Source organism: Neoarius graeffei, chromosome 24 (genome assembly GCF_027579695.1).
Source record: "Neoarius graeffei isolate fNeoGra1 chromosome 24, fNeoGra1.pri, whole genome shotgun sequence".
Lineage (NCBI taxonomy): Eukaryota > Metazoa > Chordata > Actinopteri > Siluriformes > Ariidae > Neoarius > Neoarius graeffei.
Genome location: NC_083592.1, coordinates 40,097,589 through 40,116,175, shown reverse-complemented (window position 1 = coordinate 40,116,175; position 18,587 = coordinate 40,097,589). Strand labels below are relative to the sequence as shown.

At 40.6% G+C, this 18,587-nt stretch overlaps 1 protein-coding gene across 5 annotated transcripts in view; it reads left to right on the top strand.

The window, feature by feature from the left end:
* rufy3 (RUN and FYVE domain containing 3) overlaps window positions 1-18,579 on the top strand; it is a 49,690-nt gene extending 31,111 nt beyond the window's left edge. For 2 of the 5 annotated variants that reach the window (XM_060907232.1, XM_060907233.1), the window contains exons 6-13: window positions 2,535-2,599; window positions 2,704-2,769; window positions 2,865-2,934; window positions 3,134-3,226; window positions 5,032-5,115; window positions 6,790-6,957; window positions 10,829-10,926; window positions 11,186-11,273. In XM_060907232.1, coding sequence (XP_060763215.1) covers window positions 2,535-2,599; window positions 2,704-2,769; window positions 2,865-2,934; window positions 3,134-3,226; window positions 5,032-5,115; window positions 6,790-6,957; window positions 10,829-10,926; window positions 11,186-11,258 — 717 coding nt within the window. In that variant the 3' untranslated portion in view covers window positions 11,259-11,273. Of the gene's footprint in view, window positions 1-2,534; window positions 2,600-2,703; window positions 2,770-2,864; window positions 2,935-3,133; window positions 3,227-5,031; window positions 5,116-6,789; window positions 6,958-10,828; window positions 10,927-11,185; window positions 11,274-12,369; window positions 12,490-13,167; window positions 13,292-14,829; window positions 14,907-15,021; window positions 15,047-15,147; window positions 15,226-17,442; window positions 17,515-17,868 lie in introns of those variants that run through there. The other 3 variants (XM_060907231.1, XM_060907230.1, XM_060907229.1) reach the window with 3 other exon arrangements.
* The last annotated feature ends 8 nt before the right edge of the window (window positions 18,580-18,587 follow it).

Sequence of the window (18,587 nt, the reverse complement as noted above, 5' to 3'; positions counted from 1 at the left end):
TAACATGCCTACATCAGTGGGTCGTCCCTGGAGCCGGTGGTCGCCATCTTATTACAGCTAAGGTTTGTTCACATTTTCATTTACTTTCGGTCCTCAGGATAAACAAAATGTTATTAAATGTCATTGAAATAACTTCTTAGTCTGTTGAGACATGGCCCGTTATAAATTTGCTGTTACCAGGCAATGACCAAGAACTGTATTATTAGGGTCTGTGTTGTAGCAGTGCACTAGCAGCTAGCTGTTAGCACTAGCTAATGTCAACAACAGTAGCTGGTATGTTACTGTAGCAATGTTTACGTTCCGTCATTTGGATGACTGTTAAAACCTTTCAGTCTCAAGTTTTTCCTTTACTGTATTTACTAGTTTACTGTAATTATGATCCGGCAGCTATTTACACCGGATCCAGTGTAAATAGCTGCCGGAGCGTGCTCCGGAACCTCGGCCGGAGCACTCCGGGAGCAAGCCGGAGCGCGCTGCTTAATTTGAGGGGGAGCAAGCCGGAGCGCGCTCTGGCAGCTATTTACACTGGATCCGGTGTAAATAGCTGCCGGATCATAATTACAGTAAACTAGTAAATACAGTAAAGGAAAAACTTGAGACTGAAAGGTTTTAACAGTCATCCAAATGACTGAACGTAAACATTGCTACAGTAACATACCAGCTATGATGTTGTTGACATTAGCTAGCTTGACCTTCAAAATGGCGGACACCGGGGCGTCACGTGACCCTGTGACGACAGGTGAAAAACCTCAATGTACAGTGAGGTAGAGAAAAACAAACAAAATGGTGGAGTGTTTTGCTGAACCAACCGAGGACGAAATAAAAAGCTACTCAAACAAAAAGAAACAAAATATGGAATGAAAGTATTTGATAGTGAGAACGTATTTTTAATTAAAAAAAATTAAAGAATTATCGCATTTTTCACAAATTGCTACGGTAATTGTTGGTTTGTTTTACATTCTTTTGTCTTTTAAGCATTAAAATTTATTTATTTATTTATTTATTTTTAGACTGGTTCAAAAGCTCAAAGAAGCTTGAAAATTACATAACTTGAAATGTCCAAAGAAGAATTAAATAAATGTCTAGTTATTCTATACCTCAGCACGACAGCACTTTCTACAAAAAAAAAAAAAACAACCACTAAAGTCAATTTGTGCAGCCACTGATAGGTTTTCAAGAAGTCCGTCCAAGCGGAAATTATTTTGTTGGATGTTTTGTATAAAGGTTTTATTTATCAAATTTGCAAAAAACAAAAATGCTGTTTTTCAGTCCAGTGAATATGGCTATAATAAAACAATTATTCCACTCAATCTTGTCGTACATGGCTTATAGCTGACTCAGCGCTATGTGCCTCGTTGGCTATCGGTTCATGTACCATGGAATAATTGTTAATTATCACTTGCTAGTGTGAATGTACAGTAGGGTCAAGCTGATGCAGGGTATTTGGACAATTCAAGTGTGTTTTTTTTTTTTTTTTTTTTTTTTCTCTTCTCCCCTCCTTCACTGCAAAAACAATTTTGATTTGATCTCATTCCTGCAGGGATGTGATTTTTTTTTTTTTTTTTTTTTTCCGCGAATTCGCGGAATTCCGCTTTTTTCACCTCAAAACTTGAAAAAAAATTTTCCGATTTTTCCCTCATCCACATTCGTATCCTATTCGTTCCGACTTTGTTTGAAAGATGGCAGCCTCGGATTTGCATCTTTACGCCTCGATCACGGAGGCTGCCATCTTTCAACTCTTTGTTTGAAGTGAGCTTACGTACAGCTACCTAACAAGCGCGTTCATTGGTTGTTACAGAGCGATGAGCCAATCACGTACCTCGTTTCATTGCAATGATGTAATTGCGTAAATGACGTAATTACGTCAATGAGATGAAACGAGGTACGTGATTGGCTCGTCGCTCTGTAACAACCAATGAACGCGCTTGTTAGATAGCTGTACGTAAGCTCACTTCAAACAAAGAGTTGAAAGATGGCAGCCTCTGTGATCGAGCGTAAAGATGCAAATCGAGTTAAAGAAATCGACAGAATAGTGAAAAAAGTTCCGCTGGGAATGGTTGGAGAAAAAACGCGGCTCGCCTCGGGGCGCATTACGTCACAAGGCGTGGGGCTAGCGGGCCCTGCTCGCGCTGGTTCTTTGGGGTGTGAGCGAGAGCGTGTGTGTGTGTGTGTGTGTGTGTGAGAGTGAGCGAGAGTGTGTGTGTCAGAGTTGCATGTTGACCATTAAATTGGCTTGAATTTGTTAATCATGACAAGTTTTTTTTCTTGTGTGTTTGCTTGCCATTTTAGTACAATTTTTAAGTCAGAAAACCCCAGAACCCAGGAGCTTCGGGGGGCTTCCCCCCCTTGTCCCCCCACCAGGCCGCTGCCCTGGACCAGCTGGGGGCCTGCGGCCCCCAGCCCCCCAGCTAAAATTTTCAGATAATTTCACCAGCCCCAAATCACATCCCTGTTCCTGGTTTTTGCTCGTGATTTTTATTTTATCTGATCCTGTGTGTGTGTGTGTGTGTGTGGGTCATGTGTTCTCTCGGCAGGTTGGCGTGATAGATTTTTCCATGTATCTAAAAGACGGAGGTCACAGCAGCAAGAGCACAGAGGGGTGAGTTAATACTCACTCATTTGTGCCTTGTAATATGAATTGGACAATTTCTGATAGTTTGACCGTCACTCATTTAGGCTTTGTGTATATTTGGAATGTTTTAGTGATGGACAAATCACAGCAATCCTTGACCAGAAAAATTATGTTGAGGAGCTCAACAGACATTTAAGGTAGAGTTACTGCTGCAGCTATTATATTGGTTTATGATGTTTTTGGCCTTGTCTGGCTAACATAAGCCTTGTATATCCCTCCTCCTCTCTGACAGTGCTTCTGTGAATAACCTACAAGCCAAAGTGGATGCCCTTGAAAAGTCCAACACAAAACTTACAGAGGAGGTGTTTATATTTAAATCCAACACTATCAAGTATAAATATTAAAAAGAAAAAAAAAAAGGCTGCAGTCCAATTTTCAGTAGCCTGCCTCTCCATTTGCATTCTTTTTTTTTTCCTTTGCCATTTTATAAAGATGTTTGTTGTGAGAAGTGGTTGAAATGTACTGTTCTGTACCACTAAATCTCTTCTCTGATTATTACAGCTTGCAGTTGCAAACAACAGAATCATCACTTTGCAAGAGGAGGTAGAGAGGATGAAGGAGGAAAGCTCTTACCTTGTGGAGTCCAATCGCAAGGTATACCGTTTCACTATAGATCACCATCACCTTTTGTGCACACCCTGTATCCAAGTAAACGGTACAGTGGCATGCAAAAGTTTGGGCACCCTTGCTGAAAATGTCTGTTACTGTGAATAGTTAAGTGAGCAGAAGATGAACTGATCACCAAAAGGCATAAAGGTAAAGACGAGACATTTCTTTTCAGCGTTTTATGCGAGATTTGTGTATTTTTGTTTTGTACAATTGGAGAGTGAAAAAAAGAAAAGGAACACCATGGAAAAGTTTGGGCACCCTAATACATTTGAGTTCTCGGGTAACTTTTACCAAGGTTCCAGACCTTAATTAGCGTATTGAGCTGTGGCTTGTTCAAATTCTTCGTTAGGAAAGGTCAGATGATGCAGATTTCAAAGCTGTATAAATTCTCTGACTCCTCAAACTTGTCCCTAAAATCAACAGCCACGGGCTCCTCTAAGCAACTCCGTCGCATTCTGAATAATAAAATAATTGATGCTCACAAAGCAGGAGAAGGCTACAAGAACGTAGCAAAGTGTTTTCAGGTAGCTGTTTCCTCAGATCATGATGTTATTAAGAAACGGCAGTTAAACAGTGGAGATCAAGGTGAGGTCTGGAAGATGAAGAAAACTTTCTGAAAGAACTGCTCGTTGGATTGCTAGAAAGGCAAATAAAAACCCCTGTTTGACTGCAAAAGACCTTCAGAAAGATTTAGCAGACCCTGGAGTGGTGGTGCACTGTTCTACTATGCAGCGACACCTGAACAAATATGACCTTCATGGAAGAGTCATCAGAAGAAAACCTTTCCTGCGTCCTAGCCACAAAATTCAGTGTCTGAAGTTTGCAAATGAGCATCTAAATAAGCCTGATGCATTTTGGAAACAAGTCCTGTGGACTGATGAAATCAAAATGGAACTTTTTGGTCACAATGCGCAAAGGTACGTTTGGAGAAAGAGTGCCAAATTCCAGGAAAAGAACACCTCTCCAACTCTGAAGCATGGGTGTGGATCGATCATGCTTTGGGGTTGTGTTGCAGCCAGTGGCACAGGGCACATTTCATTGGTCGAGGGAAGCATGGAGTTGAATAAATACCAGCAAATTCTGGAAGCAAACATCACACCATCTGTTAAAAAAAAGTTGAAGTTAAAAAGAGGATGGGTCCTACAATAAGACGATGATCCAAAACACACCTCAAAATCTACAATGGAATACCTCAAGAGGCACAAGCTGAAGGTTTTGCCCTGGCCCTCACAGTCCCCTGACCTAAGCATCATTGAAAATCATCTGTGGATAGATCTCAAAAGAGCAGTGCATGCAAGACAGCCCAGGAAACTTGTCGAACTGGAAGCCTTTCGCAAGGACGAATGCGTGAAAATCCCCCAAGTAAGAACTGAAAGATTATTAGCTGGCTACAAAAATTGTTTACAAGCTGTGATACTTGCCAAAGGGGGTGTTTCTAGGTACTGACCATGTCAGGTGCCCAGACTTTTTTTTTTTTTGCTTCAGATCCTTTTCATTTTTTGGTATTTTACACCTGTAAATGATGGAAATAAAAATGTAATCTTGTGGAAAATATTAAAGAAATGTCATCTTTTTTTACCTTTATGCCTTTTGGTGATCAGTTCATCTTCTGCTCACTTAACTATTCACAGTAACAGACATTTTCAGCAAGGGTGCCCAAACTTTTGCATGCCACTGTATGTCAAGATATTTATTTACTTAAGGATTTCAGAGTTTCAAATATCAGTTGCTTTAAATAACACGGCCTGTTTGAAACATAACTAAACTGTAGTTTGATGCGTTTCCTGCAGGCGTTGAGACCAGATGGAGCTGCAGACGGCCAAGTGCTTGGAGAAACTCGAAAGCAGCTTAAAGAGGAAACTCAGCTCCGACTGGTCAGTTAGGTCTTGAGTCTGTGACACTCTTTTTAGAGTAGGCATGCCGTTATTTAGCTCAGAGGTGTCAAACATACGGGCCACATTCGGCCCGCGCAAAGACTTAAGACGGCCTGTACGTCAACCAAAGATTCTACGTTCTTTGTGTCGACCGTTACCACGAAATGCAATTTGTCATTCATCCACTAGGTGGTGACGTTTCAAGTAAACAGTGAGTCTTTCATGACTAAAGAAAGACCGTGAGCTAGCTGCTTCTGGTCAGGTATCAAGATATTGTCAAAGAAAAGGAAAGTTGATGGAGTGGAAGCTTTCAGGAAAAGTGGACAGAAGCCTACTTGTTTTGGGAAGTTAAAGGAACAGTCCACCGTACTTCCATAATGAAATATGCTCTTATCTGAATTGAGATGAGCTGATCCGTACCTCTCCGAGCTTTGCGCGACCTCCCAGTCAGTCAGACGCGCTGTTACTCCTGTTAGCAATGTAGCTAGGCTCAGTATGGTCAATGGTATTTTTTGGGGCTGTAGTTAGATGCGACCAAACTCTTCCATGTTTTTCCTGTTTACATAGGTTTATATGACCAGTGATATGAAACAAAGTTCAGTTACACAAATTGAAACGTGGCAATTTTCTATGCTATGGAAAGTCCGCACTATAATGACAGGCGTACTAACACCTTCTGCGCGCTTCGACAGCGCATTGATACCTTCACTCCTCTTCGGGCACGGCCAGGTGGGCGAATGCCCTGGTCCGTCCACCCTGTCTTAAAAAAAAAAAATTGGTACAACTTGAGCCCCATGGTAAAACTGGGACTTTGTCATTTTTCCACATGAGGCCCATGGTAAAACCACACTTCCAGGCGGGGCTGCCGTCTGCCTCCCAAGCCGGCCGAGAGCGCTCCTCGTCGGGCACGGCCAGGCGGGCGAATGCCCTGGTCCGTCCACCCTGTCTAAAAAAAAAAAAAAAATGGTACAACTCCGAGTGAAGGTATCAATGCGCTGTCAAAGCGCGCAGAAGGTATAGTGCGGACTTTCCATAGCATAGAAAATCGCCACGTTTCAATTTGTGTAACTGAACTTTGTTTCATGTCACTGGTCATATAAACCTATGTAAACAGGAAAAACATGGAAGAGTTTGGTCGCATCTAACTACAGCCCCAAAAAATACCATTGGCCATACTGAGCCTAGCTACATTGCTAACAGGAGTAACAGCGCGTCTGACTGACTGGGAGGTCGCGCAAAGCTCGGAGAGGTACGGATCAGCTCGTCTCAATTCAGAGAAGAAAATATTATATTATGGAAGTACGGTGGACTGTTCCTTTAAGAGTAAGCCAATTTGTTTAGTTTGCTCACAGCTCTGTTCACTGAATCTCTCTCTCTCTCTCTCTCTCTCTCTCTCTCTCTCTCTCTCTCTCTCTCAAACACACTTGTACACTTTTTACTGCCACAGTTTTTGAATGGTGAGGACAGGCAAGTTCTTATATGGAACGTAAATTGTTGACCGCATTTATTTTCATTAATGTTAATAATTTGACTGTATATTACATGTTTAACATCAAACAAAATATACTTGAATATACTGTGAACGAATGAATGTATGGAAGTTGAATTTAAGATGTTCCTATTGAAACCAAACTTAAGTTTTTACTTAAGGTTACGCTGATTGCGTCTGTGTAGGATGTGGAGAAAGAGCTGGAAGTGCAGATCGGGATGAGACAGGAGATGGAATTGTCTATGAAGATGCTGGAGAAGGACATTTGTGAGAAGCATGATGCGCTGGTGGAGCTCAGACATCAGCTGGATGATCTGCGCAGAATCAACTACGAGCTCTCCAACAAGACCCAGGTACAAGAGTAGAATAACCACTGATGTGTACAACTAAGTTTATACCACAGCACTGGTGATTAATTTTCTAAAACAGCAACTCTGGTGATTCCAGTTTCAGGGCAAATCATTTAATGTAGTAACAACTAATTCAAAAGGACTCATGGGAGATGTCCCATGTAAGTGCTTAAAATGTGTAATCATTATTATTCTATCCACATTCACTGGATATGAGCAGTCACGCGATCAGATTGGCTACTCTACTACTAAGATATCAGCTCACATACCGGGAGTAGAGAAAATCAATGGCGGAGCACATCAAGTCAGATATATCACTATCAAGTATTTAATAAAATAGAAATACTGTAGCTAAAAGAATAGTCATCTCTCCCCCCCAAAAAAAAGAAAAACCTCCTGTTCCACACTCCAGCCCACGTGACGGCAGTAATATACCTTTTAGGTTGGTTTGCCAACCACTAAAAAAACTCTGAAGAAGAAAATGGTGACCGTTTTAAGGCCAATTTATGCTGACAACCCAGTCCTCGCAGATGGTGTCGCAGATGGCGTCTGCAACGCCCCCCCCCCCCCCCCCCCCCCCCCCTTTGCAGACGCTCTGCGCGCACCTCCCAAAAATTGTGACCACCACAGACAGCCTCGCAGACAGCGTCGCAGACAAGAGGGCTCCGATTGGTCCACTCTACATCCGCTGTACACGCACTTCCGCTTCCCTACTTTCCCGGTTTGGTTTGTTTTCACGACCGCCATTTTTAAAAACACGAGCGAAGATGGAGCAGCACGAAGAGCGGTTGATCGAGGAAGTGAGGAAGTACGTACATCTATACGACTCCAGTTCTAGTCATTATAAGTAACCGGAGGATAAACACTCCACTAACCACACCCACCAACTACTCCTAGCGATTTCGCGACTTCGCGCCACCTTGCATTGTGGCGGTGAATAACATCGCGCACGCCTATTACTCCCTGCTCAACGATAAATTACAACTGTCTGCGAAAAGCTATCTGCGAAAGCCTTGTCGCAAGAGCATGCAGAGGCCTTTACTGAACCAAGTGAGGATGAAATAAAAACTGTACTCGAAAATAAAACTCCAAAAAAACGAAAGGAAAAAAGTATTTGATGGTAAAAACATACCTTCCCCCTTAAAAATTATACAAAATATTTATGTATATGGCACTACCGTGCCGCATATATATATATATATATATATATATATATATATATATATATATATATATATATATATTATTATATTTTTTATATATATTTATTATATATATTTATATATATATATATATATATATATATATATATATATATATATATATTTATATATATATATATATATATATATATATATATATATATATATATATATATATAAAAAAAAATAATATTCGGGTGGTGTAGTGGTTAGCACTGTCGCCTCACAGCAAGAAGGTTCTGGGTTCGAGCCCAGCGGCCAGCGAGGGCCTTTCTGTGTGGAGTTTGCATGTTCTCCATGGGTTTCCTCTGGGTGCTTTGGTTTTCCCCCACAGTTCAAAAACATGCACTTGGATTAATATGGGACAGCCTTGAGCGAGGCACCGAACTCCCAACTGCTCCCCGAGCGCTGTTAGCATGGCTGCCCACTGCTCTGGGTATGTATGTGTGTGTTCAGTGCTTCAGATGGGTTAAATGCAGAGAGGAATTTCACAAGTGTGATGAATAAAGTAGTGCTTTCTTTCTTTTATTGAATTTGCAAAAAAATAAAAATGCTCTGCTTCTCAGAATCCAGTGAATGTGGATATAATAAAAGTTATTCCACTCAATCTTGTCATACATGGCTTGTAGCCAACTCGGTGCTACGTGCGTCGTCAGCTATCAGCTCATGTACGACTCGATTTCGTCGAATAACTGTTAAAAATATTGAAGTTTGCTGTGATGTTTATTCACTCTTTTTGGAAGGTGTCTCAAATGTTAGCACTAAATGACTAAGTTAAAGCTGTAACTATAAGTTTCAGACCTTGGGAAGTCTTCAGAATGGACGATTTTGCACTTTGTGGTATCTTGGTAACATAAGCTGTTGCGTGGACTTTCCACAACGTTAAATGGATATAAAGTACAGCACGTCAGTCTTAAAGGCGTCGTGCGGTAATTTCAGCAATCAGGCTATATCATGTGTCAAAATGTCGGGTTTGGTGGGTTATTCAAGCCCCTCGGTTTCCCGCGATCTCAATGTCACGATGCGCCCGCTACAAGCATTTAAAGTTGACGCGCACAGCCAACTTTAGGCAGCCAGCCGTTAACTAGGTCAACTTATGTGTGACGTCATACCAGTAACCTCCCTTGGGTGATGCTGGCCTGTCGCCATGTTTTCTCTATAGCGTGCGTTTACCAGAGTTGTTTACATTGCGGATTTTGTGGATTTATTCAGTTTGTGGATAGTTTTGAACACTCAAAACACTATGAAATGATGTATTAATATTCTTGGTCACCATCAGGTAGATCGCCAAACTGTGCAATGACTTGGGGTCGCTCCCGACAACATCTGCATTCCTGTGCAGTTGGCATAATTCTACAGTTTCCACAACTGCACCTGGAAAACATGCGTTAAAAATAAATTTTGTTTGTTTATAATGTCTGCTTTCCAGCTTCCCAAGCCACCTTTACTAGCTTTTTAAAAACATTTTCACAAAACTCCAATTAAACCTCCATGATCTTGCAATATTATGTACAACACCCCATGTCGCTTTTAATAGGTCTAAGATCATCATGGGAGAGCAAAATGGATCTATAGGATAGAAACCAAAAGGCCAAATTTGGACTTGTGTCCAAATTTTACAGTGATTTATGCCACAGAGCTGCCTTTAACTAATAATTATCACTTATTACTGACGATTGTACGTTTACTAAACAATACAATACAAAGCTCAATACTCCCAGCCTATAACATACTGAATATCAAGTTAAAATCAACCGCAATAAAAGGAAAATGATGAAAACTGGAATATCAAGGGGTCTACTGTATCAGAAGGCCCACTGCATTTCGCGAGATCGCAAGCTGTCAAGTTGCTAGAATTCAATCTTTCTAGCTATACTTTCACCCCCTACAGCTATCAGTATTACACATAATCATAGATTAATCACACAGCATTCTAATTCAAGTGAAAATGGTCTTTAAAAATACACACAAGTAGTGATTTAGTCAGAGAAACCAACCAAAACAAGTCTTCAAGTCGCCGGTCTTCTTCATTCTCGTCTTCGTTTCTGTCGTCGTCAGAACTGTCCTCATTTTCTTCTGAAGATGAGCGCTCAGGTTCAAATCTGTAAGGCTGGATACCACCAGGACATTCAGCTGTCAAAATCTCTACTTGTGGGCCATTTTCTTCTTCTGTATCGGTAAAATCAAAGCTAATTTCCTCAGCATCGCTCCTATTTTCTGGTGTGTCCGCCATTGCAACTGCACCGAGTGGTTACTGGTATGACATTACGCAGCTGTTCCATTGACTGAGAGGGGGCGCTGCGAACGCGGGAAATTTCAAGTGATGGGCATGACCAAATAAGGACCGATTACAACCGCGGGAAGCTTTTGAAAAATCGACGGTCAATTTATTTCGAATCTCTAAAGCATTCTGGTGCAGAATAATGCGACTTTTATTGCCACTGCGTGACGCCTTTAAATAAAAAGTTGTCGCTGATTTACTGTGGTATAAAAGGAATAAAACACTTGAGGGCATGCTGTTATCAGGAAAATAATCAACACCAATCCATCATTGATTATTTTCCTCTAGCAGCATGGCCGGTCATGTTTTATTTCTCACATAGTGTATTTTAATTGATCTGATTGCACAGCTTTATGAAACGCAGCATAAAAATAGCTTGGGTGTGTTGCAGAGCTCAGAGACCAGTGTGAAACAGAAGAGTGAGATCATCAGTCGCTTTGAAGAGAAAACGAACCAGATGGCAGCCACTATTAAACAACTGGAGCACAGGTAAGGGCTCGTATGCTTGAACACCGACACAACACTGAAATCATGTTGGAACCTGTGCCTTTTTGTTTTCGTAACCACTAATGCAAGTTAGGCTGAAGATGATAAATATTATTGGATTGCTTATCTGCTCTGTTTCAAGTTCTGCTCTTGCCCTTCCTTGAAATAACTCCTCTCTGCCTTCTGTCTCTTGTTGTTTTGCTTTGTTCCTTCATTATGCATCCCTTTCATGTCATCCTTTCTTTTCTTTTACTCTCGTCAGCGAGAAGGACGTGGTCAAGCAAGCACGGAACTTGAATTTGGCTGCAGGGAAACTGCTGCAAAAGCAACAATAGATAATTTGCAAACGCTTAATACTAGTTTCATCAATACATATCCTAAATTTGACTTTGCATATCATAGAAACAACTAGGTTATTTATTTTCTAATGGGTTTGAGATCTGTTGAGGTTCCTTTTTTTTTTTTTCTTTTCTTTCCCTCATGGACTACCATGTTTTTGCTTCTATTGTGAATATCACACTCCAAACGAGCGCGCCTCTTAGTCTTTCCAAACTTTTTTTTTTTGTGGTTCACCAGGTTCAAAATAGAGCAGTTTTTCAGACAGTGCAAGAACAATTCAATATTATATACCCAACAGCTTTTTGTTTGTTTTTGATATTTTTTGGGTCTTTTTGTTTTATATATAGGAAATGGTAACAACAATGCATCTCTCGTATCTCTACAGTGTATCTCTTTACTCTTTGAATAACCAAACTTCAGGACGTTCGAACGAAGGCTTTGGCTATCAGAAGCTTTAACATATTAACAGGATCTGGTTAAACGTGTACCATTTAGTTATTTGCAAAGTATGTTTTTATTATTATTTTATTAATACTCTTTTTGGCCAAACTTTTATGTTTTGACTTTTGAGCAAAAGTGAAATGGACCTGGATCAGTGATCAGTCACCTGTGTGAAGTTTTGACTAGAGTGAAAGCAGACACTCAGGAGGATCTAGTTGCAGATTTCATTTTTGTAGATGATCATGAGCGTAATACAACGTGGGTCAGAACTGGTTGAAGATGTGACACTGATGGAGGTTAACGACAAATGTGAAAAGTCGTGGTCTTGTTTCAAGCCCCAGAATAAATTCAAGGTTTTTGTGGATAAGGTTATTCTCTTGATTGCAATTAAGTGTATGTGGACTTTAACAATCTGTCAAATGTAGTACAGTAGCATAATAAAGATCAAATCCAACGCTTGAGCTTTCTTCACTTTCTTTGGGTTTCCATATAGCCTCTACATTTACTACACTCGTCCCCTTGTCTGAGGATTTATTTATTTTATTTTTTTTATGCTTGTTTTAGTGTCTGCTCATTTTGTTTTGATGTTATTTAGATTCTCCTCCTTGTCGTGGCATTTTAGTTCTCATTTTTTTACCTCATTAAGTTCATCTGGCTCAACTACAGATCTAAACAGGCAGAGAAGCAGAGGGACCTGGCCGAGGAGGCGAACAGGCTCTTCAAGCAGGAGTTTGGAGATAAAATTGCGAGTCTGCACCAAGAAGTGGAGCATTTCAAAAAGCAGAGGTAGGCAAAAGTCCTACACGTTTGATTTTACTAATCTATCAACTGAGTTGACTATATATACACAGTACCACTATGTCTGTCTGTACACACCAACTCAGCCATAGGTCTTTCTGTATTTTGACCATTTTCTACATTGTAGAACAATACTGACGTGAATAGCATTGATTCTCTCATTACAATGGCATCTGTTGAGGGGTGGGATATATCCGGCAGCAAGAGAACAGTCAGTTCTTGAAGTTGATGTGTTGGAAGCAGGAAATAAATGGGCTAGCGTAAGGACCTGAGCAACTTTGACAAGGGCCAGATTGTGATGGTGAGATGACTGGGTCTGAGCGTCTCCAAAACCCCACATCTTGTGGGGTGTTCCCAGCATGCAGTGGTTAGTACCTACCAAAAGCGGTCCAAGAAAGGACTACCAGTGAACCGGCGACAGGGTCATGGGTGTCGAAGGCTCACTGATTCGCATAGGGCACAAAGGCTAGCCCATATGATCCAACCCCACGGACGAGCTACTGCAGCACAAACTGCTGAAAAAGTTAATGCTGACACCCTTTGTTTTAGCCAGTATTAACTTTCAGCAGTTTGTGTTAGAGCTACTTTTTTTTTTTTTTTTAAACAAATGAATACAAACCCTTATAATCCACAGACTTAAAGCTGTGTTTGTTTTTTGGGGTGCAGGAACAGTTTGGAGCAGGAGTTGAAGAAGGAGCGAGGGAGGCGGAGTAGTCAGCATTCAGATACCCTGCTGGGAAAAACCCCTCCAAACAAAGACGTGCGGCAGCAAGTGGAGGACATAAGAAAGGTGACGCTTCGTTTGAAGACTAGTTAGCATTGTGTAACTGCAGAATAATTAAGTTATTCCACAAAATCAAAGTCCTACAAGAGCTGATGGCCAATGAGGTGCGTAGCGCCGAGTTAGCGATAAGCCATGCACGATGAGATTGAGTGGAATAACTCCTTTTCTATCCATGCTCACTGGATTTTGAGAAATGGAGCACCCCCCACCCCCCCCCCCAAATTCGATAAATATCATTTTCGTGGTCCGGTTTCCATCAAATCCTGCGCTCTAATTGGCTGGTGAGCGGGTCCATATCCTATGGTACGGATCCCGGTTACGGACCTCTGGCGACTTGCTCGTTAACAACATAGTAGCAATTTTTTTTTTTTTATAAGATTTATGTTTTTTTTTTTTTTTCCCCTCAAAAATCTTGTAAATTTTTGCCAGCATTTCTAAGCATAATAGCATTAATTTTACATCCATGGATAGTGATAATGATAGTCTGTTGTTGCCCAAATGAGGATGGGTTCCCTTTTGAGTCTGGTTCCTCTCGAGGTTTCTTCCTCATGTCGTCTGAGGGAGTTTTTCCTTGCCACCGTCGCCACAGGCTTGCTCATTGGGGATAGATTAGGGATAAAATTAGCTCATGTTTTAAGTCGTTCAAATTCTGTAAAGCTGCTTTGCGACAATGTTTATTGTTAAAAGCGCTGTACAAATAAACTTGATTTGATTAATGACAGTGTTCTCAGCGAAAGCGAGTTTTACTACCCTGAGGAAGAAGAAATAAAATAAAACATTTCAGGAGAAAGCTAAAAACCTGTAACTTGCTAACGCTGAGCAAAAACATGGCCGAATCCTGAGTGACTCAATTTTGTATAAATAGGGGACTACATAGGTGGCAAAATTTATTTTTTTTAATTCCCCCCCCACCATGGAAGTGCACTTGTATACTAAGGAAGAAGCCATTTGCATTACAGCAGTGAATGAGGATTCAAAATGGCGGCTCGGTTTTCTCTTTCAGGCACTCTTGCTTTGTTAGAATTTGGTAAAGGAAAAAATAAATATTTACCAGCTTAAGGCCGGTCCGTATGGTGAAATACCGTGACCTCAGCCTTGAGTACTGACCTCGGCCCAAAGGGCCTCGCTCAGTACTTTCAAGACCTTGGTCACGGCATTTCACGATACGGGCCGACCTTAAGCTGGTAAATAACACACTTATATAAAACGCCTGACAAAATAATTTCCACTTAATGTAAACAAACCGGTGAAATGACTGTAGCAATTTGTGAAATGCTATAATTATTGAAAAAAAAAAGTTCTTACCCTTGAATACCTTTATTCCATATTTTATTGCTTTTTGTATTTTTTGGGGGGGTTTTGTTTTCAGGTAGTTTTTCTTCCTCGGTTGGTTCAGTAACGCGCGCCACCATTTTATTTTTCTCTTCTCACAGTAAATGAGCCGATAGCCTAGTAGTAGAGCAGCCAATCAGAGCACACGATTGCTCATATCTAGTGAACATGGATGGAACAATTTCTGTTGTAATGAGTTTTTGTTTATTTAGGAGCTGGAAGCAGTCAAAAAAGAGAACGACACACTTCGCAACGTGTTAGAAGAGAAAACAAGTCTCAGTTCAAATCTGTAAGTCTTTCTTTATTCAGTCATAAACTACCCTACGATTACATAAACACTAAACTTATGGATCACTTCATACGTGATTTGCTAAGTACAAATGACGACTTATTGTATTCTCCAGATCCCTTTCCCATGAAGACGAACAGGTACATTTGTTTAGTCATCCTTTTTGTTGAAAATAGACATGCTATGTACATTTTTATGCAAGAATGTAAGCATGGTAATGTATATTTCCTTTTTCATGCAGAACCAGTCACTTGATGAAGAGCCAGAGCTGTCTGTCTGCACAAAGTGCAAACATTCGGAAGCTCTAAGCAGTCCTAAGGTATCAGTTATCCTCTCTCAAGGAAGATCATGAAAACTAAGCTAGAGATGGGTGATATTTCATAAATTACGATGAGCGTGCTGGTCTAGGAATATTGTGAACAGATTTTACCTCTCAGGCCTGTTACGTACTCTATGCAAGCCAAAGTGCGCAATGACTTCACAAGGGGCGTTCCCAGGCTATTCACGAAGGATTTTTGTGCATCCACGGATGACACTCTGTTCCACATGGAGGCATTAGTGCATTACCCCAAGCATGTCAGAATCAAAGAAATAATCGTAGCCATTTTAAATTTCTGATCCATTACTGTATTTACTTTGCTGCCCTCTTGTGGATTAGCTGTTAATCTCTGGCACGGTGTCGAACATGCTTTAAGGTGTGTAAATAAAACACTTGTATCAACTCATGCAGTCGTGGTTGCATTTGCATTCTTGCATAGCGTATGTAACATACCTTATATACATAACAGGGATTTGATGTAGCAAAAAAAAAACTTCATGTGAAAAATCTGCTTTCAGAACATTAAAGGAATACGCCACCCCCAAGTGAAACTGAGTCAGTCCCTGCAGTCCCTAGAGTTGGATGAGTGAGCCAAAGCGTTTTGTAGCCGACCCAGCCATTGTCCTGATCTGGAAACGTCCCGGTTAGCTTTAGCTTAGCGTAGTCGCTGTAATCCGGCGTGTCCAGCTAGCATTGTCGTTGCAAAAGTGAATCAAATAACTCAAGATTTTTTATAATTATTTCTCATGACCTGTACATTCACATCGAGTACACATATCAATGCAAATTAACACGAAGCGATTTACTAGACCAGTTTATATCTGGAACTATACTAAGTAACTTTAAAAATGCACAATAGAATTCAACACGATATCACTTTAGATCCATGCATATATTTGAAATTTATGTAATGCACACACATCTTGAAACATCGATAAAGGACATTTATTGTCAAACTCAAGAATTAATTCACAATAAAAAAATTCAAAGTGACAGTTGGTCCATGTTCGGACCGTCATGCTGGAGATTCTGGGTCTGTGTCGTCCAGGGGTCTCAGCAGCAGGGACTGAGGGGGTCAGGAATCTGTCACGGAGGTGAGCTAGCCTGATGTGCTGATCCTGAACTGGCGTCGTGACTCGAGGCTGACCAGGGCGTGGACGATCCCTGGTGCTCCCTGTCTGTCTGTAACGCTGACTCAAACGGGAAACGGTCGAATGATGAACACCGAAGTGCCGGGCGACCTCTGTCTGTGTACTTCCGGCACGCAACATCCCGATGGCCTGTTCACGTTGATTTTGGCTTAGGCGTGGCATCTTCAATAATGACAATTTTCCCATCATTTCCCCCGGGTATTTATAGGCAAGATTGTGTGTGTACAGTGTATGCAAAATTTGTTTGAAAATTAAAGCCTGTCCATGTCATTGACTACCCGAGTCATATTGTACGTTATTGAGTACAACTCCCTTAAATTCTGATTTGAGCACAGATTTGGAACTTATTCGGGCGGAATGAAGTTATTTTTCCATTGTGATAAACTCAGCACGAATTCAGCAAGTTTTATCAATGTGCGTTTTTAAAGTTACTTAGTGTATTTTTGGCCACAGCACAGGCAAAGCACCGCTGCAGGCGCAAAGACACCACGCAGCACCACAACTTCCGTCAATACACCAGTGTTGCCAGGGAAACCAGGGTTTTCAGGTGCTGCGTGGTGTATTTGCGCCTGCAGTGGTGCTTTGCCTGTGCTGTGGCCGAAAATAGCTCCAGATATAAACTGGTCTCGTAAATCCCTTCGTGTTAATTTGCATTGATATGTGTACTCGATGTGAATGTACAGGTCATGAGAAATGATTATAAAAAGTCTTGAGTTATTTGATTCACTTTTGCAACGACAATGCTAGCTGGACACGCCGGATTACAGCGACTACGCTAAGCTAAAGCTAACCGGGACGTTTCCAGATCAGGACAATGGCTGGGTCGGCTACAAAACGCTTTGGCTCACTCATCCGACTGCAGGGACTGACTCAATTTCACTTGGGCAATTTCACTTGGGGGTGGCGTATTCCTTTAACAATCTTTTTTTTTTTTTTTTTTTTTGTTTAGGTTTTTTCTCTGATAATTTTTAGATCATCCACCAAGTCCCTGTAAAAACTAGCTGTCATTAGAGACTATAATGTATTGGAACGAGTGTATTAATATAAAGCTGTGATTTTCTTACAGCCAGAACTATTTCCAGAGCTGCTGATCTAAAACCCTCTGACCAATCGCATTCAAGAATTCAACAGCGTTGCGGTATAAAAATATTTAATGCCGTTATTCCTTTGGCACTTGAGTAGTTCAAAGGAAACGGTCATTCTTAATAACAAAAACCTTTTAAAATTCTCACAATTGCAAATTTGTATAATTTTGAAGAGGGTGGATATTTAATTTCTATGAAATCTCATATTTAGTATTGCTAATGACTTGATTAACCCTGTCAAAGTTAACATCTAACATTTTTCTGTATATTGAGTTTTTTAAAGTCTTGTTATACACAAGTTCAATATACTGCATGTCGTATAATCTGTACAGAGAAACATAGTTCTCTTCCCGGAGCATTGTGCTGAATTGTATTTATTTATTTTTCCTCTTGCTTTATCGTTTTAGCAGGAGTGTAAGAACTGCAGAGGTGTGTTCTGCAACAACTGCATGCTCAATGAAATTCCCCTGCCCTCGTCCATCACCCCAGAACGTGTGTGTGACGTGTGCTACTCCCAGCTCCTGCAGCAGTATGCTTCAAACCCATCCTGAGTCGCTTGTACTTTCTTATTTCAGTAAAGAATTTACAAAACTGGAACACATTCCATTTAATCCATGGTTAAGCTTTAATCACCAGCAAACATGCAGTGGTGTTTTCTGTTTAATTATGCTTTTTTGAGAAGGGGTGTGTGTGTGTGTTACTTGCATTTATTTGCATCAAATTCAGCATCATGTTGTAGATGAGTGATGTCCACTAAGTGGACTAACGCAGTACTACTTGAATTGTTTATGAAATCAACCGTTTTATTCTGATTGTTTTCCTTGATTATGCAGCCTGCAGCAAGATGTCCAAAATAATTAAGGGCAAGTGCTACAAATAATGCAAATGACTAGTTATAGAGGAAATGAGAACTTGTGTACAAAAATGTCTGATACACTAAGATTTTAACAGACTGGAGCAGAAGTAAATTATGCTGTCAGACAGCCAGAATCATCTCTATATAATTAATTGTGGATGCTGTTAAGTTAACCTACAATAACACTGACATTTTAATAAACAGTTTGTGGCAGTTTTTCTCAGCTCTAATGGCTCAATAAAGATTTACTATGTCAAGATAATTTGCTTG